The sequence below is a fragment of the Genypterus blacodes genome, unplaced genomic scaffold, assembly GCF_046128005.1.
Source record: "Genypterus blacodes isolate CSIRO-AG114 ecotype Tasmania unplaced genomic scaffold, CSIRO-AGI_Gbla_v1 ptg000061l_1, whole genome shotgun sequence".
Lineage (NCBI taxonomy): Eukaryota > Metazoa > Chordata > Actinopteri > Ophidiiformes > Ophidiidae > Genypterus > Genypterus blacodes.
This window is the reverse complement of record NW_027466873.1, coordinates 3479393-3496624: the sequence shown is the minus strand read 5'-3', so window position 1 is coordinate 3496624 and position 17232 is coordinate 3479393. Positions and strand designations below refer to the sequence as shown.

General features: G+C 45.6%; 1 protein-coding gene across 1 annotated transcript in view; it reads left to right on the top strand.

The window, feature by feature from the left end:
• The first annotated feature begins 36 nt into the window (after positions 1 to 36).
• pdlim2 (PDZ and LIM domain 2 (mystique)) overlaps positions 37 to 17232 on the top strand; it is a 31411-nt gene continuing 14215 nt past the window's right edge. Inside the window, exons 1-6 of the mRNA XM_076154298.1 lie at positions 37 to 389; positions 7223 to 7351; positions 9193 to 9344; positions 12235 to 12304; positions 12527 to 12678; positions 14236 to 14299. Of these exons, the coding sequence (XP_076010413.1) occupies positions 7259 to 7351; positions 9193 to 9344; positions 12235 to 12304; positions 12527 to 12678; positions 14236 to 14299 (531 nt within the window). The 5' untranslated portion in view covers positions 37 to 389; positions 7223 to 7258. The remainder of the gene's footprint in view (positions 390 to 7222; positions 7352 to 9192; positions 9345 to 12234; positions 12305 to 12526; positions 12679 to 14235; positions 14300 to 17232) is intronic.

Here is a 17232-nt window from a genome sequence, read left to right as displayed (position 1 = left end):
CGACACGCCCCGAGCTGCAGAGCCTGTCAAAGCCTTTTATTTTGGTAACGGGCACATGGCACGGTGAGCTGCTGGTCCCAGTGTCCCCAGTGCGCGCAGCCACAGGTGGTCTCCATGCGTACAGCGCCCACAGAGCACCGACGAGGGACTTAGCAGCGCTTCATCTCCGCCTCGCTTCTCACACACACTCACTCAGAGGAGAGGGAGCACTTACAGGCTGCTTTCCGCTCTGCTTTCCTCTCGTTTTTGGAGACGAGTTTGTGCGTCCGGGACTTGGCGTCTCCCGGGGTGTGTGTGCGTGTGTGTTTGTTGTCGTGGAGCGCTCAGAGATTTAAGCAGGTGGACACGGAGACGCGGTGTGCGGCTTTATTCCCACAGCACTCATCTTGGTAAGTAAAGGTCATGTTTGATGCAAGACGTGCATAATCTGTTTTATCTCAGCATTAGTTGTTTATGCGTAAACAAAGTATTGGCGCCATATATCAGCTGTGACTGACTTCTTTAAGCATATTTATTGATTCACCTGGTGCAAAAACAAAGTTCCCCTCCATCTCCCTCATATTCCAAACTGTGGGGACGTTACAGAAAGCAGCCAGGCGTTGCTTAATTCCAATGGGTGCCAGGTATGTGTGTCTTTGTGTGTGTGTGTTGTGTGTGCAGCTACATGAGGTGATTGGAGGACTAACGCTGAATAAGTGGAAAATCATTGTCACTCCAGAGGGAATTGGCCCACACAGTGTGTCAAACCACTGCAAGTTTCCACCTCTTCAACCCATCTGTGTTAGAGAAAACAGGGAGGTGTATGTGTGCGAGTGTGTCAGTGTGATTTGTGAAGGGGTTGGACCAGGTGTACCAAGTCAGTGTTTATGTCTCATTAGAGCGACCGGTGAAGCTGCTAAGCTGTTATCTTCTCACTCCTCTAAGAGTGCTTTGATTAGGATGATGACATTGAATGAGGGGTCATTATGGTTCTAGTTCAACTCTTGAGCAATGGATTTTCTCTTTCAAAATTGTCTAGACATAGCTGTGTTTGGAAATGTAGAGTAGACATGGTGTTTTTGTAGTGTGTAGCTCTGCAGGTGGTAAAGCACTTAAGGTGTAGCTCAGGGTTTTCCATGTTATCCAGAGCTGGGATCTGCCTGTTCCCTGCCTGTTCCCAGCCTGCCTGCCTGCCTGCCTGCTGCTGTTTGTGTACCTCTCCATTGTGATTGTGCCCAGCGTGCCTTTCATTTCTCTACCCTCCTCTTCACTTTGAATTGTGTTTGTTTCCTGATTGCATTTTTTCTCACAGAGTTATGCCGCTACCCAGACAGACTTGGACCGAACCCATTCAGGAAGCGAAAACAGTCCCACTGTAATTTTTGGACAGAGCAAAGTGGTGGCTTTTCAAGAAAACAGAGAAATGGTCAACTCATTATCTTCTAAACTCTGGAATTATTTTTTTTGTTTGTTTTACAACGGTCCTGAGGTTTGAACTGGGGCAGCAGAACTCCTTCACCCTCCATTTTATAGCCCTTTTTTTTTGTGAAACGTGACCTGACCTGCCTTCAACTGAAGCACATCTTTCTCTTTGAGGAACAAAAAGTAGTAAACGTTGCAGGAAGTCAGCATTATCAGCAAAGACGGAAAGTTGCAGTTGTGAGAATGTTCCAGTCTTGACTCCTGACTCGGTGTTCACGCAAAGACAAGCAATAACAGTTTGTGTGACTTTTACAACACCAAAGTGAGGTTGAGGTGCACAGCTACCGAAGGATATTTAGAGAGCGTGCATGTGATGAAGCTGAACAAAGTGGCAGTTGCCTTTTGTTGAGGAAGGCCTTAAACGCTGAGGATGTGGTGAGCCAGCCTGATTGTGGCACAACAGACTGTGGAGTCTGTTCAGTGTGAGCTGCAGTAACATGATCGCCTGATGATGATGATGATGCTCTGAGATAAGTGGAGCCAGTAGGACAGTGGCCTTGTCTGATGAAGAAGCACTACAGGAGCTACTACGTGTTGATGAAGGGACTTCAGAAAGTCTCTCTCTCTCTCTCTCTGTCTCTGTCTCTGTCTCTGTCTCTGTGTGTGCGCACCTTTTGGACCACACCAAACAGATTACATCACATTTTACGATTCCAGCATATTATGGGATGGAGTCATGAAAAGGGAGAGGCCTTCAGAAATTAGCCTGCAGTCGGTGTATGGTTATTTTTTTTATGACACATGGAGTATTACCAATAGCAGCAAACTCGGAAAGCTCAATCAACCAACACCCTGCTTGGATCTCACTTGTTGTTGTTTGATATTTACTCATCACCGTAGCGACTGCAGCTCTATCTGACCAAATGGGTGTGATTTGGAGAATGCACAGAATGTTATTTCAGTCTGGGGAGAGGTTGGCTATCGCATTCTTGCCCTTTTTTATTCAATGTGGGTGTGTGTATGCGTGTGTCCAGGTAGGTGCCTGCCTGTCACTTCACGTCCATAACACAGAGGGCAGAGTCAACACCCAGACCGCGGCGGAAAGTTCTCAACTGGTGAAATGCCACTGGCAAGTGTGATTCATGCCGAGAGTATTTCCCCCTGCAGCCACGGTGGAGCATCTGAGTGTTCCTTCCATTCCAAACGTCGGCCAGATCTTTCAGTCGAACGCCTGGGCGTCTGTTGAATTCATCAAGATTTCGCTCGGTATTTACATATTGAGAGGAGCCAGCCTGCTCTCAGTCCAGCTGATGTTCTTAAGGGGAGAAAATGAGTAAGAGTACAGGCTGCTCTGGGGTTTATTTAAGTGTAATTTAAGGGAAAAAGTAAGGCGTTGGTGTAGTTTGGCTAACGTTTGACTTGTAGTTAGTCATGGAGTAAGTTAATGGAATGAATTTGGAGGAGGGGAACGAATATTTACATTCCTGTACAGCACAAGGTAACACAGCCTTTTTGTCCAAGTGTATATCTTTAAATAAATGAGGTGCTAATGCTTGGGATTTCCTCTGCCGAGCGTAACCCTGGTAATGGTTTTCCCTTTGATGCACGTCTGGCGGCCCCACATGTCATCTTTCCATCTCGCGCATTTCATACTTTTCTTTTATTAAACACCAATAGGTCCGTCAGCGAGACTTTGCACCACCGGGCTGCGGTGAGGAGCAGATCAGGGATAATGACTCTTAAGGTGTGAGGTGTCATTATTTGGCGACACTCACCTTCAGCAAATTACACACACACAGACTTGTTTTGGCAAGATTCACTCCGTCGAACCGAACTTCCACGTAATTACACGTTTCGGTGGATGTAATGTAAATAAGTGCAAGATTGCGAGGCGTTAACGTGTCGGAGGTGGGTTGTTTTGTAATCGTCTGCAGAAGTAAAGCAGAGTGACACTCGCACACAATCACTAATCCACACTGAAGGCCTCGGTATACTTTAGGTTCAAGTTTCTCTGTTTGTACTGGTTGGTAGGTTTTTGGCTTCACACAAACGTTCCCAGCCTGAAGACGTCTTGCAAAGTGTCTTGTGTCTTTTCTCCTCTCCTTCTTTTGCCTCCTGCTTGGGTCTAAGTATTGCATCTCTGGTTGACAGGCGAGTAGGCAGAACTCCACTTTGTTTTTTTTGGTACCTTCATTACTTCCTTCTGCCGTGTGATCAACGCTCCTAAACACTGCGCTCCACTTATAATCAGGGGGGGAAATTGCCAATAAAAGCTGAATATCAGAACCTTCACTGAGCTTTTAAAGATTTATTGCCAGGCTCTTGGCTCAACACTTTCAGCCTCGTACTCTGGGAAACAACAGATTTGAGAAAGAGGGAACTTTGGGTGGGAGAAATATGTGTGTTCTCCGAATTTGACATAACAGCGCCCTTAGATTGCAGTATAAACACAAACATCTATGGTTGTCTATGGTAACTTTTTGTGAATGAATCCCCTCTGGCTCTCTGCGTGTCGGAGCAGTGTTTGTGTTGCAGTGAGCATTTGGAAAGGCCTCTTCCTCCTCCATACCTTCGCTATCTCTCTTGCCTGAAGGAACAATCTCTCATATGTGACAAGTGCCTGAAGGCCTTTAATATAGAATATACATGCATGACAGGCCTCAGCTCCCTCCTACGCCGTGAGGAGGATGTCCCACTTTATGAATCTAACCTGGGCCAAGTGAAACTGGTATAGTCTTATTTACTAAATCAGTTATTGAAACATAGACGCATAGGAGGATGAAATATCAGTCGGGACACTGTTGACACTTATCGTCTTTGTATAAGAAGATTCAATCTCACGTTTTCCCCCCTGAATGGATCATCAGCATCCACTCTCCCCTGTGCACACCAAGTGAAAACGTGTCCCGTTCTGATTGGCCAGCTGCCCACTGGCCTTGTGGGTTTGTGGCTGTGTCTGACCGGATGTGCAGGCGGGGAAATTCAGATGTTACAGGAGCAAAGGAGCAATCAAAAATGAGACTTTCAGGGTGTGAACCTCAAGTTGAATGTTTGACACACACACACCCAGTCCCTGCTATATTACGCTGTAAAAATGTGGTGAAATAACAAAAAGTATGATAGGTCCCCTTACAGTACTAATTAAAGTCTGTTAGGTTTAGCAGCTCTTTAAGTCGGGTCCCAGTGGAAGAAACCCACCCAAATGTAGACATGGGTCTGATTTACAGAAACATTACTGTGGACCAGGTGCCTGGATGAAGGCCAACATTGAATAAAATCCAGTGTTGTCTTGATATATCATGAAATGGAAACATCCGTCTAACTCTTAAGTCTAGACGAGGCATCTTGTAGCTTGTCAAACGTGACACGGCTTTGTTTTAAACATGTCAATCGTAAAAAGGAGCGAGTGCTCTGCTACACCTACACTACCAGTTTGCAATCTCCTGTAATGCGAGCTATGGGAATGACTTCATGACTAGAATTCTTCCCATTGTGAGTGTGTGCACTGTGCGGTCACAATGGCACTGCATGTCACCAGAACAGAATTCACCTGTGGCTCATTGTTTAATGGGAACTGGCAACTGCTCGGCATTGCTTTACACCGTAGGAAGCTGTCATCAAACTGTGTCCAGCATTTTGTTTTATTGTTATCAGCTCTCCTGCCGCGTACTTTCACCCTGACTTCTTTACGATGCTAAGAGGACAATCATCAGGCTGCCAGGCTGACGAGAGTCGAAGCTGCTGGGGCTCACGGAACTAATTGGCCCCCGCAGGGAAGCGCAGAGTGGCTTCTCCCTGTCATCTTCACAGCGAGGCTCATTTCTGCAGGCCACGGCCATTACGAGACCTTTATGATGGTTGGAGCGGTAACCTCGCTAATTGACCCAGACTTCTAATGAGTAACCCCGTCTGTTTCCCCCCCAAACACTCTTGGAATGTACCGATGATTAAAACGGGCCAGCGTTTAGCGTGAATGAGGACTGTAGAACGGCTGATGTAGGCTTAACTTGCTGTTTAAGCAGTTCTTCCCACAAACTTGGCAACATCCTCCAGTTTATATTGGTCAGGAACTTTGATAACTTTACTGTGCAATATATTTGATCATTGACAGGCATTTATTACAGGTAGATGTTCCTAATACAGCTTGAGTTTCACTTTCTCGACTGATATGCGCATGAAAGAAGGCTTTTATATTGAAGTGAGATGAGATCTGTGGATTGCTTCACGTTGCACTTTTACTCTCTCTGTGTCACAGGTTATCATCAAGGTAGAGAAAACAGTTTGCTGTGGTTTTGCTCAGCAGACCCTATAACAGTGAATTTATTTGACTACATGATTGCTAAATGATTGCCTTTGACACCACTTTACTGGGGTTAATGTTTATTGGGATTATAATTGGAATAGTTTCAACACATTACCAACGACTGTCTTGTTCTCTAAAGTGTTTTGGTCACCTTACTGAGGGAGATCCTGGATGGTGTCATTTTTACAAAGTCATTGTACAGTTGGAGCGTTCGTGTGTAGTGTGGTTTAGTGCAGACAGGATAATTGTGCAGTTAGTATGTTAGAATTCTTATTATGCTGTCATGTCAACAATCCGTGAACTGATGACTCCAGCAGCATGGCGATAAACATCAAGCTGTGTCCGTAACGTTACTAATGACAGGAAAATTTTAATAAGAATTTTCTCCTGTGGATTTATGCTTTTGGGGACAAGGTAACTTTTTACGTCATGTCAAGTCATTGTAACTGCATCCATCTAGTCAGCGTTTCTTGTTGCGGTCCCAAGCGTTGATGTCAAACACTCCCCTGCAGTGAGTCAGTGCTACACAGCTTGGACGTGTTTGCATCGGTGTTCGCACACAAGACTGCCATGGCAGCGATTGTGTTTACAGCGTAAAGCAATCGAGTCCCGTCAGCTCTACAATCATTTTCCATAGGCTCACATTTATTTCTGCATGCAAACGAAATCTGCTGCCATCTAGATTTTAACCGTCGCCGTAATGACAGGATCAATAATTAAAAGCTTGAAAAGGAAGATGGAGTCGTATCATATTCAGACTTTGTCCCAACCAGTCAACATGTTGTCCATATGCAGTGATTCGTGCCATATGGAGAAACGAGCCCAGAGGGTTTTCTTTCCCCTGATTTTTTTTCATTTGTTTTGTTCTTCCAGCATTGACACTGTTGCATGAATGCCACATTGTAATGGTATAGAAGCATCGGTATGGCGTGTTGTCAATATTTAGACCTTACTTTACAAATTATCAATGGACTTTCAAAACAAAACAAACAAAGAGGAACTGCAGCTGTATTTCAGATCAATTGAAATGTTAGTTGTTTATTTGCACAGGCTCTTAATGTATACATATGTAAGAAGCTCACGTATCGCATGACATGTCGTACACATCACTATTTACCACAATATCTATGCAGCATACATATACAGACTCTCTTCATCAAATACTGTTTGCCGAATGGAATGGAATGTTTACCGTCATGTACACAGCGGTAACAAACGACATTCGGAGTGAACGACACTCTGACTTTGCGAGCACTCAAGCAATGATCGTCATGTGCGTTTGCTTTCAAATTCTTCCCATTCCTGTTTGATGTGGTTACACAATACATGTCAAGGGGACTTAAGCCGATGCAAGTGAGGCTTTTGCTGCAGATGAAAGGCGGCTTATGGAAACGTCCACTGTCTTCACCTGTTAAATCTGATTCTAACGCAACACGTGACTAATGAAAGCACTCGGGCGCGTACGCGTTTCTGATCCACATGTGAAGCACATATTGAGCGTATCCCTCTGTTTCACAGGCTTTTGACTGAGGGACCTGCTGACCCGATCGCTCAATGGCTCTGACGGTGAATCTGATTGGTCCCTCGCCATGGGGCTTCAGGATATTCGGTGGGAGAGACTTCAAGAAGGCCATAACTGTATCAAAGGTATTTCCTAACAGATGCACTGAGCCCAGACACACCTTATCAAACCATATCCTCTTTTTTTTTTTTCTTTCTTAGCGACCTCTAATGACATGACATGAAAAGTCAACTTCCTCCTTTCATACCCGTTTCCTTGACTACTGAACCCTTCAGAATAGAATGGAAGTGGATTACATTAGAAGGAAGCCAGTGATTACAGTCGGAGTGGAAGCTGAGGTGGGAGGGGGGGGTTTCTTTAAGTTAAGTGTGTGTGTGTGTGTGTGTGTGTGTGTGTTAGTGGGGTTCTCTAGGTGTGTCTTCTTCTTATTGCCTGTGCTAGTATGCGTGCATCAACACGTGCGTCAGTGAGTTTGTGCCCAGACACGTGCGAGTTGTTTGCACCAATTGTATTTCTCTCCGAGTCGGTGTTAAGGGGGAAGATGAAACGAAACGCAGAAATGCAAACGTCACCAGTGGAAGCAGACAGTTAACACCACCGGGAAAAGCTTGCTCACGCTCAGCTACTGTGTAAGAAAGGCCCGGCCCTGCACGCTGCACATCCTGGTCCTATTTCTCCACCACAGACGGACAGTTTTTTTCCCCGCAGTAGCGTGAAAAATAAATTATGGCAAACCGTGGCAAGGTCCAAATACTTCAGACTGAGTACTCCTTCCACTTCAAAAGCATTTATTGTTTGCCCCCTCTTGACAAGTTGCGTAACAAAAACACATCTTCTCAAGAATAATGGCCTGTCCTTCTCGTTCTGTTGCTGCGAGCCAATAAACAACACCCACATGTTTGCTTGTCTCAAATATCAAACGGGACTCTGTGAGGCGATGGGGACTCCAGCTGCGGCCTTCATCGTCGACCGCTTTGCAAAGCTCAGTGGAAGAAGTGGTCTTCTTCACCCTCCCCGCAGCCTTCTCCTCCTCCTCCTCCTCCTCCAGTATGTTTTTGGACCATCTGAAGCGATCGGCACTGGCACAGAGACGGCGCGGACGCTCCTCTGTAGTGCCCGTCGGGCTCGGACATGGCTCACCCCTTGTTTGGCAGGGGTCTTAGTTTATGTGAAACCAGGCGTGTCACGATCAGGAAAGGCACACGCTATTGTGGGTCACCACAGCAACGAGTGATTGCCTCTGGAGCAGACATGGCACCTCTGCCCTCTCACTCGGACCAAACTTACAAACAGCTGACTGGCATTTCCTCAGTTTTTCGGTCCGGTGATGCAGGAAGCCGACGCTTTCATCTCCACTGATTGATTCCGCATTTTAATTTTGCATTCTTTGTTTTACTGCCTCTCTGTTTTTAATTGTGCACTCCTTCTCACGTGTGGTGTACTTCCATTCAACATTTTGAGGAGCTGCAGCAGATTGTTTGCCTGAGACACTGCAGCCCAGCAGTGGAGGCTAGTGGATGTTATGTCCAGGGTCCATCTGTGTGGAATTCCCTCTGATGCAGGCGGTGTTGCATTGACTTTGACATGCGGTGAGGCTGGTTGCAAAGGTCAGGTCCAGACCATCAAATGGTGTCACACTTATGACTTCTCCCCTAGGGTGTCATAAATCTGTCCACTATAGCCCAGCAATGCCTGCATGGTTCCATATGCGTGAAAGTCTGTGGCATGTGTTGATGTTTGCTGCTGTTGTGAAATATGGGAGTGTTATACTTCAGCAAGAGTGTGGCAAATTAACACTTTTTTTTTGTCTTTAACTCATTTCTTGGAGCCGACTGTGAGCCACAAGCTGTGCAGCTGTAGCTGGCTGCCAGATGGATGGCAATCCCTGAAGCGTGTGTGATGCTTAGACCAGGTCCTGGGGCCAGTAGAGAACTAAAACTGGTTGCTCATTCCTCTGTTCAACAAGGTCAACGGGGGCAGCAAGGCAGAGCAGGCAGACTTACAACCCGGTGACATCATCTTGGAGATCAACGGGGCGAACACGGCCGACATGCTGAACGTGGAGGCCCAGAACAAGATCAAGAACTCCAAGACCCAACTGCAGCTGGTGGTGGAGAGGTACGGCGGGCACTCGCACTCACAATGTTGGCTTTGAAAGTACAGCACGCACAGTTGACCACATGAATGCTCTTAATGTCCACAGCATCCATCTTTCGTCGCTTTGCACAGTTTTTCACTTTATCATCCAAGCACCATTCAAACAAAACAAGTGATTGTAATCAGGGGAAATGCCAGCATGCATGGGAGCTGCCAGCGGCCGGCACCGTTCTCTCTGCCGGTCACTCTTAATAAAGTCTGTTTCCAGATTTGCCAAGGCCTTGTTTGGATGACAGAGTTTTGGCCACTAAACAGGTTTTTCCTTTGAGCGTTTGCCTGGCATTTTGATTAAAATTTCCTCCTAAAATTCTGTATTTCTTGTCGCTGTTGCCCCTGTTGTCTGCTCCCTTTCTCACTGTCACACACGCACGCACACACAACCTTTCACACACTTCCTCCTTGGATGTCCCATGCCTGTGTGAGTGAATTTTTCCCCCCTGACCTCACGTCTCCCACACAGGCCAGAAACAACAGCATGACTCGCTCCCTGCTCAGGACAGTGCCACCGTGCAGCTCTGCTCGCCGCTTAATCTCACCTTTTGAACTGTCAGCGCTTTCCTGCACTGAGGCCCCTAGTGTACCTGACCCGTCACCCCCATGTACTGAGAGAGAAAAGTTCAAATTGTTAAGGCTGCAAATCTTTAGCTTAACAGCTGGTTCACTTGGATTCTTCAGGTTTACAACATAAGGGGTTTCCTTTCTGGATTCTACTTGATTTTGCTCAGTCCAAAGGCAAATTTCAACGACAATTATGATATGACTTTAGACATTACACTGTGTTGTCGGAACTGAACTCTTAAATACAAGTGTAAAGATGGACTGAAACTATTTTCATATCTTTAGAATCTCTAAGCTTAGCACTAAAGTTACTACCAGCGCTGCCTTTGTTGCTGCTAACATTAGTAAGAGTAATACTCCTAGAATTGATAATTATAAGTGAGTAACAGTTTCATATTTTAAGTTGGCAAAAAAGAAAAGTTTGGTGATGATTATTAAATCAGAGCAATCAAATTCAGTTTATTTTGACAGATTGAGAGTTGAGTCGCTTAACTATTGTAATTCACAATAGATGAATCTGATGCAGAATGCTGTGTTTAGATATACAGAACTGAGGCATTACCAAAGTTTAACCCTGCCTATTTTGAGAGCTCTTCCTTTTCTCTGGCACCCTGTGTTGTGAAACATCTGGTTGGCAGTTTATCTCCGTTGAAGCGGCGGTGACGTGGGTACGTCCCTTCTCTCTCTGAGGCGGCTGGCATCCGCTCATCTTCAGACTAGCAAAGTGTTGGTTTGAGGCGTGTCCGCTGCTGTATACAGAAGCTTTATTATCGATTCGTCCTAACAACGTGCTCACCCAGGACTTTACTTATTTTTAGAACACAAAGGAGTCACAACCGTTCCCGTCAGGCCGTGGATGCTTTAAGCTGCTCAGTCGGCCTTTTGTTTGCCGCGTCTTCTTTGGGCTTCATTGTTTGTTGACGCCTCGTGTTCGCGTGTGTGTGTGTGTGATGTCATGTTTGCCAGACCACTGCTCCCTCTGATCTGGCTGCTCTCTTGTAATGGAGTTGGCCGTCAGATCCCTTCAGCATGGCCACACCACACGGCTCTGCTTGTACACCAGTTTCCTCTCTGTTACTTTGATGCGGTGCTGCTTCTTGCCTGTTAGTGCAGCGAGCGTTTCCGTGGGCAATAATGTTAAAATATTGCGAGAAAGAGAGGCACTCCTAAAATGCACACGTTTGAGGAATCTGCCCGGGGCGCGTTTACTCCTCGGCCCTTTTTACCGCGGCCACAACCTTTTTTACAGTTTGTGTCAGCAGAGTTCTCGAGTCTTGATTTATGTCGGCGCCCTCTCGCTCTTCACATCTCTGTGGTGTACAGTCACAGCTCCTACTTTCAACCAAAGCCAATTCATTTGTCTGCCTCCGTACAACAGAGGGTCAGAGGTGAAAGATGCAAAACGCGACCAATCACGAGCACGGATTACTTCACTGCCATAATTCTGCCTCTGTCTTTCTCTCAATTTCAACTAATGTGTTTTTGAGGTTTGCTGCTTTAATAACTCCCTACAGGAAGAAATGTCGAACAACTGCTGTATCAGTTTCCGTCCTCTGCTGCAGGCTGTACGTGAAGCCCAGTTCCACTAGAGGTGTGTTTCTGGGCGATTTACCGCAGGCATCCAGGCCTTCTTCTGTGCCTCATTACTCCAGGCTCCAGCCAGAGCCAGGCGGCCTCTGGCCCTGCAGCCTGTGGGGGCGGGGGGTTGGGGGGGGACACACCGTGTGTTTGCATTGGCGCATATAGGCGGCCCATATTTTCCCCTCCGAATTCAATGATGGAATTGATTACAGAATCTGTTTTTTATTTAAGTAAGCAGCGCAAAAAGAAACTTGGTGGAAAGAGTGGACCCACTGGGGAAATATTCTCTGAAGGGGGACGGACAGAGTTTACAGCAGAGGACGGGCACAGCAGACTGAGATTCATGAGAACACGCTGGTGGTTTTGCTGGACAGAACGTTAGCAGCCGACGCCAGAAAAGATCCCGGAAATTCCTTTTTATTTTTGCCAGACTGCGCTTGAAACTTTGCTCACTCAGGCTCGTAATCCTCACAAAATGTCTCCACATAATTTAGCTTCAATGTTGTTCTACATCCCATTACATTGTTGGGAAAATGAGCCTGTCCAGAATGACATTTAAGCTTCAATATATTGCAGACTCATTTAACATGGCCTTCCTTGGTTAACCTCTATGTTCACATGCAGCACAGATGAGAAATGGAATGTAATTGTGTAGTCAGATGTCACCCAGGTTGACAGTGAGTTGACCTCTGTTGGGTTTCTGCCTTTCAAGACCTGCACCTCCAAGCCCGGGACAGACCAACGGCATCACCACACCTGAACAGCTCACCGGACGCTTCCAGGTCAGTGATGTAGCTACGCACGTCACTATTATGATAAATAGTTGAGAATCTGTTGGAATACAATAAACAGCTTGTTTTTTGTGGAGAGGTAGATGGAATCTGTTTAAACCACTTTGGTCCATTTATGAATATAGGTTACTAAAGATTCTTACTGAAGCTTTCCGTTAATTCTGAAACGAATAATTTAACCAAAGCATTCCTGTGACATAATGCTTTGTGTAGGAAGCCCTGCTGGTGAGTCGAGATGAGAACCAGAACTACAGGGACTACACCATCTGCAGCCCCGTGTCCCTCTCACCTGGGCCGTACTCGCCCGATCCTCCCGCCAGCCCCGATGGGAAGAGAGAGAGGCTGACACCAACAACCAACAAGAGGTAACTCACCCGACCTGCTCTGTAGTGCGTTTAACTCCGATGTGGCACGGCCATGTTTGGACATGCAGATCGAATGAGATGCCGTTACGTAGTACGTCTGATAGATATCGCTCTCACGCTGATTGGATGCGAGGTGTCTCTATCTGTCTGAGAGAACACAAAATGCCCCCTCACCCTCCCCCCAACCCCGGTTTGGATTATCAGATTATATGAGACGAGCCAAGTGGGATAAATGTGAGAAATCCACTCGGGTACAAAATTGTGGTTGTGAAAAATTGTCACATTTGAAAAATTCGGTCAGCATAAACAAGAGGCGAGATGCTTTAGAGCCACTGAGGCATCGACACTTTCAGACAGACAGATTATTTTCCAGAAATCTGTCCATTCACTGCTTAGATAGGCCGGACAAAGGCTTGCAACAAGTGCTCTTTGAGTCCGTGTCAGGCCCGGAGTCAATAGGTACGGGAGTAACAGACGGAAAGTGGAGCCCTGGGATTGTGCTGTGGAAACAAAGGATATGCCCAGGATATCACATTCCAACGTTTGCATTCACATTGACAAAAGGCCGAATGTGGAACGTTCACCACTCTTTTCTCTCTCTGTGTGTGTGTGTGTGTGTGTGTGTGTGTGTGTGTGTGTGTGTGTGTGTGTGTGTGTGTGTGTGTGTGTGTGTGTGTGTGTGTGTGTGTGTGTGTGTGTGTGTGTGTGTGTGTGTGTGTGTGTGTGTGTGTGTGTGTGTGTGTGTGTGTGTGTGTGTGTCCCCATCTGTTGACTCCTCTGGCAACTTTGTAGGTCACAGTTCAAAACTAAATTTTCAGTCAACACTGGACACTTGATTTTGAACATATAGATAGATACAATGCCATTAATTTATTACTATATTTAGTCATAATGGTTTTGTTTCATATATTAGTTGGCCGGTCTTAAACAGAGGCCATATAATTTTTTTGGGTGTGTTATAATGCCTTTATAGTGTCGTACAGTAAGGAGTCTTATGTTTATAGAAATGAATGTAGACTGACTCATAGGCTCTGATAATTAATCACACACACACATTGGAATTTAAACATGTACACACCTGGTTTGACACACCCACAAAGTATGAAGCGAGCACGTGTTTGACCAACATGCATGATTCATACCTCTGTTGCCTGTTGCCGGGCAACCACCACATAAGGGAGGCAGTAGCTTAGTGGGTAGAGCTTCCGCTTGGGAACCGGAGGGTCACCGGTTCGAGCCCCTGCCGAGGTGCCACTGATCAAGGCACCGAACCCTCAATTGCTCCCCCCTCTGCGAAGGGTGGTAATGTAATGTAATGTAAGTCGCTTTGGATAAAAGCGTCTGCCAAATGAACGTAATGTAATGTAATGTAATAATTTTGGCAAGGAGCCTTAAAAAGACTACCGCTGAACATCCTGTTTTCACTCAGTATGTAGAGTTTTGCTGCAGCAAAGGAGCGTAAAAGAGTTGATGTAAAATAGGCCACTATATGGATCATGTGCTGTGTGTGTGTACATATGACTTATCATGTGATTCTCTGTCGTCGTTGTGTTACAGTGTCCAGCTGCGTTCATGGTCTCTAGACGAGAAGAGTCACAGGCTGTCGAGGCCGCTGTCACAGGTTGGTCCATGTTGGGTTTTTACTTACTTACAATATCCAATCATTTTAAAGAAACATTGCATTAGTTATAAAATGTCTTTTGTTATACATTATTATTATTATTTTTATACATACATACATACCACTGGTTTTTATTTAGCATGAAATCACAGTCCTGCAGCCAGAAACGGGAAAGATTCTGGGGTTCAGGACTGCAAGGGGGGGGGGGGTTATTACTGAAATGGCCTTGGTTATAGAATGAACCCATCACACATTGTGAAACAATGTATTCACACTCAGTGGTATTGAGGATCTGGAGATGATTGAAGACTGAAGTGGTGTTGGATAGTGGAGCTGTATGGGCGTGGCCTGGAACGGGATGAGTCGACTCTTATAAAGGGAAACAGCCAGCATCCCTAAAATTACTACATTCTTTGCATTTTCAAAGACGGTGCACACATGATATAACACCACAGCTGGCTGGGCGAGGCGTTGTAGTGGCGTATCCATGGAGACGGATTCGTCCTGGTTATGGCGGAGAGAGGCGAGTGCGTCCCACAGTTAATCAGTTAAATTAGACCCTCCTCCTTGATGGGGAGTGCTGCGCTGTAATGCTGTTAGGATGCTTCTGCCATTCACAACAAGTTCACATAGTAACATAGAGAAGACCCTACAAACCAACAGTGGTAAAGTTCTTCTTCTTCTGCTGTTTGCTGGGTTGGGATCTGTTTGGGAATCAGCTGATACCAGAGGAGCTTTGAGGACTGAAGTTGAATTGCATGATTCCTTAGTTGGACCACAACAGCATTGCTAACAGTCGATCATGCATTTTACTCCAACCAATCAGATTCAACCACAACCCCTACGTGTATTCACAGAAATATGCATATAATAAAAAGAGCATTCCAGTTAAAATAAGTCTGATTTTGCTCAGCTTCATTAATGTAACGCTAGAATAATACAAAAATGTAAATCTCTGTCATCTATAGCTGCGGTGTCAGGCTGTCATTTCATTCTAGAATACAGATTAAGCCATTCATCTTCCAGTCTGTGTGGCTGAGACAGGGGTCATGTACTTATTTTGACCTCTATGTCTCAGCATGTAAGAATAACAGATGAATGTTTAGGTTTTCCTTGTGAATAATAACCTTCCCCTGCCACAGATGATGTCCAAAATGGTTTGTGGACTGTATAGGAGGGCTGCACGGGAAAAGGCAGGATACAGACGTGTGTTGACATTTTTATAACAGGGAGTGTATGAGTTAAAAAGGTCAAATCATTTAAAATATCTGACATTAAGCTGAAAGGCAGTCTAGCATCGTTTCTTTCAGAGCCTGCTGTGAAGGGAGGGGGGCCCCTTGAAAACAATGGCCTTAACCTTTTAGGTGTCTGAGAAGAGAATAATGTCTCTCACACTGGTGAAATATGGAATGGCTAAAATATGGACTCTGGGTTTCCGTCACACTGCTGCTGAAGTATGCTTTGCTTTACTGTTCCAGCAAGAAACTGGGCGTCTGGAAAGACTTCAGTGAGTTAAAGGGAGAAAATGTTGTGGGAAAGTTCATCACCAGCTATTCCAGCTATGCCTGCGTGCTCCGTCCCAAGCACGGGTCCCACTGAAGACCCAAGCATGTGAGATGACGGAGCAGGAAAAAACATGAGGGACCTTTTTTAATGGCTTTAGGAATTCCTGTCATTTTTCGTAAGTCATGTGGACGTTACAAAAAGTTAGATAAATATGCCCCCTTTGATCCAGAGGTTGGAAGCTCCAAACATACGGGCTCCCGTTTCCAAGACTGAGAAGGTCCCCGTTTCCATTTCTCTTCAAGTTTGGGATTCTTCTGTGTTGTTTACATGTTAAATGGCTTTGGTGTGCACTATCACACACATTCAGTCTGGATGCCGGCGTCTATGTTGTCTGGAACCTTTTCTCATCGGCAGAAAAATTAAGCAGACATGTTGTGGCCTAATTGGGGTCGGGGGCTGTGTTTGGTCTGTTTGCTTGGATTAAGGCGCTCGGTGAAAAACATTTATTCAGACTTGGCCGCCATTGAAATCTGGCTCCAACAAATTACATTCCTGCAACAACAGATTCCTTCCGTCTCTCTGATTTATCAAACTAATTTGTTGTGACTGTGAGCTCCGTGGCACATTGTCTCATTCCACACTGTTGTTTCAGGGTTCTGAGGGTGTGTGGGATGACTGTGTGTGCAGACGTGAATCACATCACTGGCTCCGTTTTTAGGCGGTGGACCGGAGTGGAGATTGTGGACAGTCTAGGTTTGAGCCTTAACGCAACGTGTGCCCTTATATTGAGCTGAATATTGATTATAATTTGATGTTATCGGAGAGAAGAAGCTATAAAGGACCAGTAAACGTTTGAGTGCGGGTCTATCTTTAGCCCTTGACCCCTGGTCGGAGATCAGTGTCATGCGGCTGAGAGCTCATTCAGCAAACCTTTGGGAATGAACGCACTCCTGCTGTGGTTGGCTGAATGTTTGTGGTATTTATGGAGTCAGGTGGGTCAAAGGCTGTTGAATCTTAGTCCCTTAACGTTTCTAAATTTACCCTTTTTAGTACTTCTTTTTTCACATTTCCTCTTCCATTGCAGTCCTCCCATCTCTGTCCCCTCCAGTGTTTACTTGGACTTGATTTTGTCAGATTATAACATCTTTGAATCGATACCAAGTGATATTTTGCGAGAGGAATGCTGTTTCATTACCGCTGAGTTGGCTTGAAGGCTCCGCTCCGTCACATCCTCCCTTTATTTTCCTGGGCTTAAAGCTCTTTCTGGAGACGCTCACTCCGCTGTCTTATGCCTGGCAGCCTCTCTGTGTTTACCATCATCCAGCGCAGTGGATGAGAATTCTGCGTTTTGGCTGACCCCTTCCTCCAAATGATGTCTTTCCTGATTTTTTTTTTTTTTTTTAAAGTGGTGACGAGCCTCCCACCAC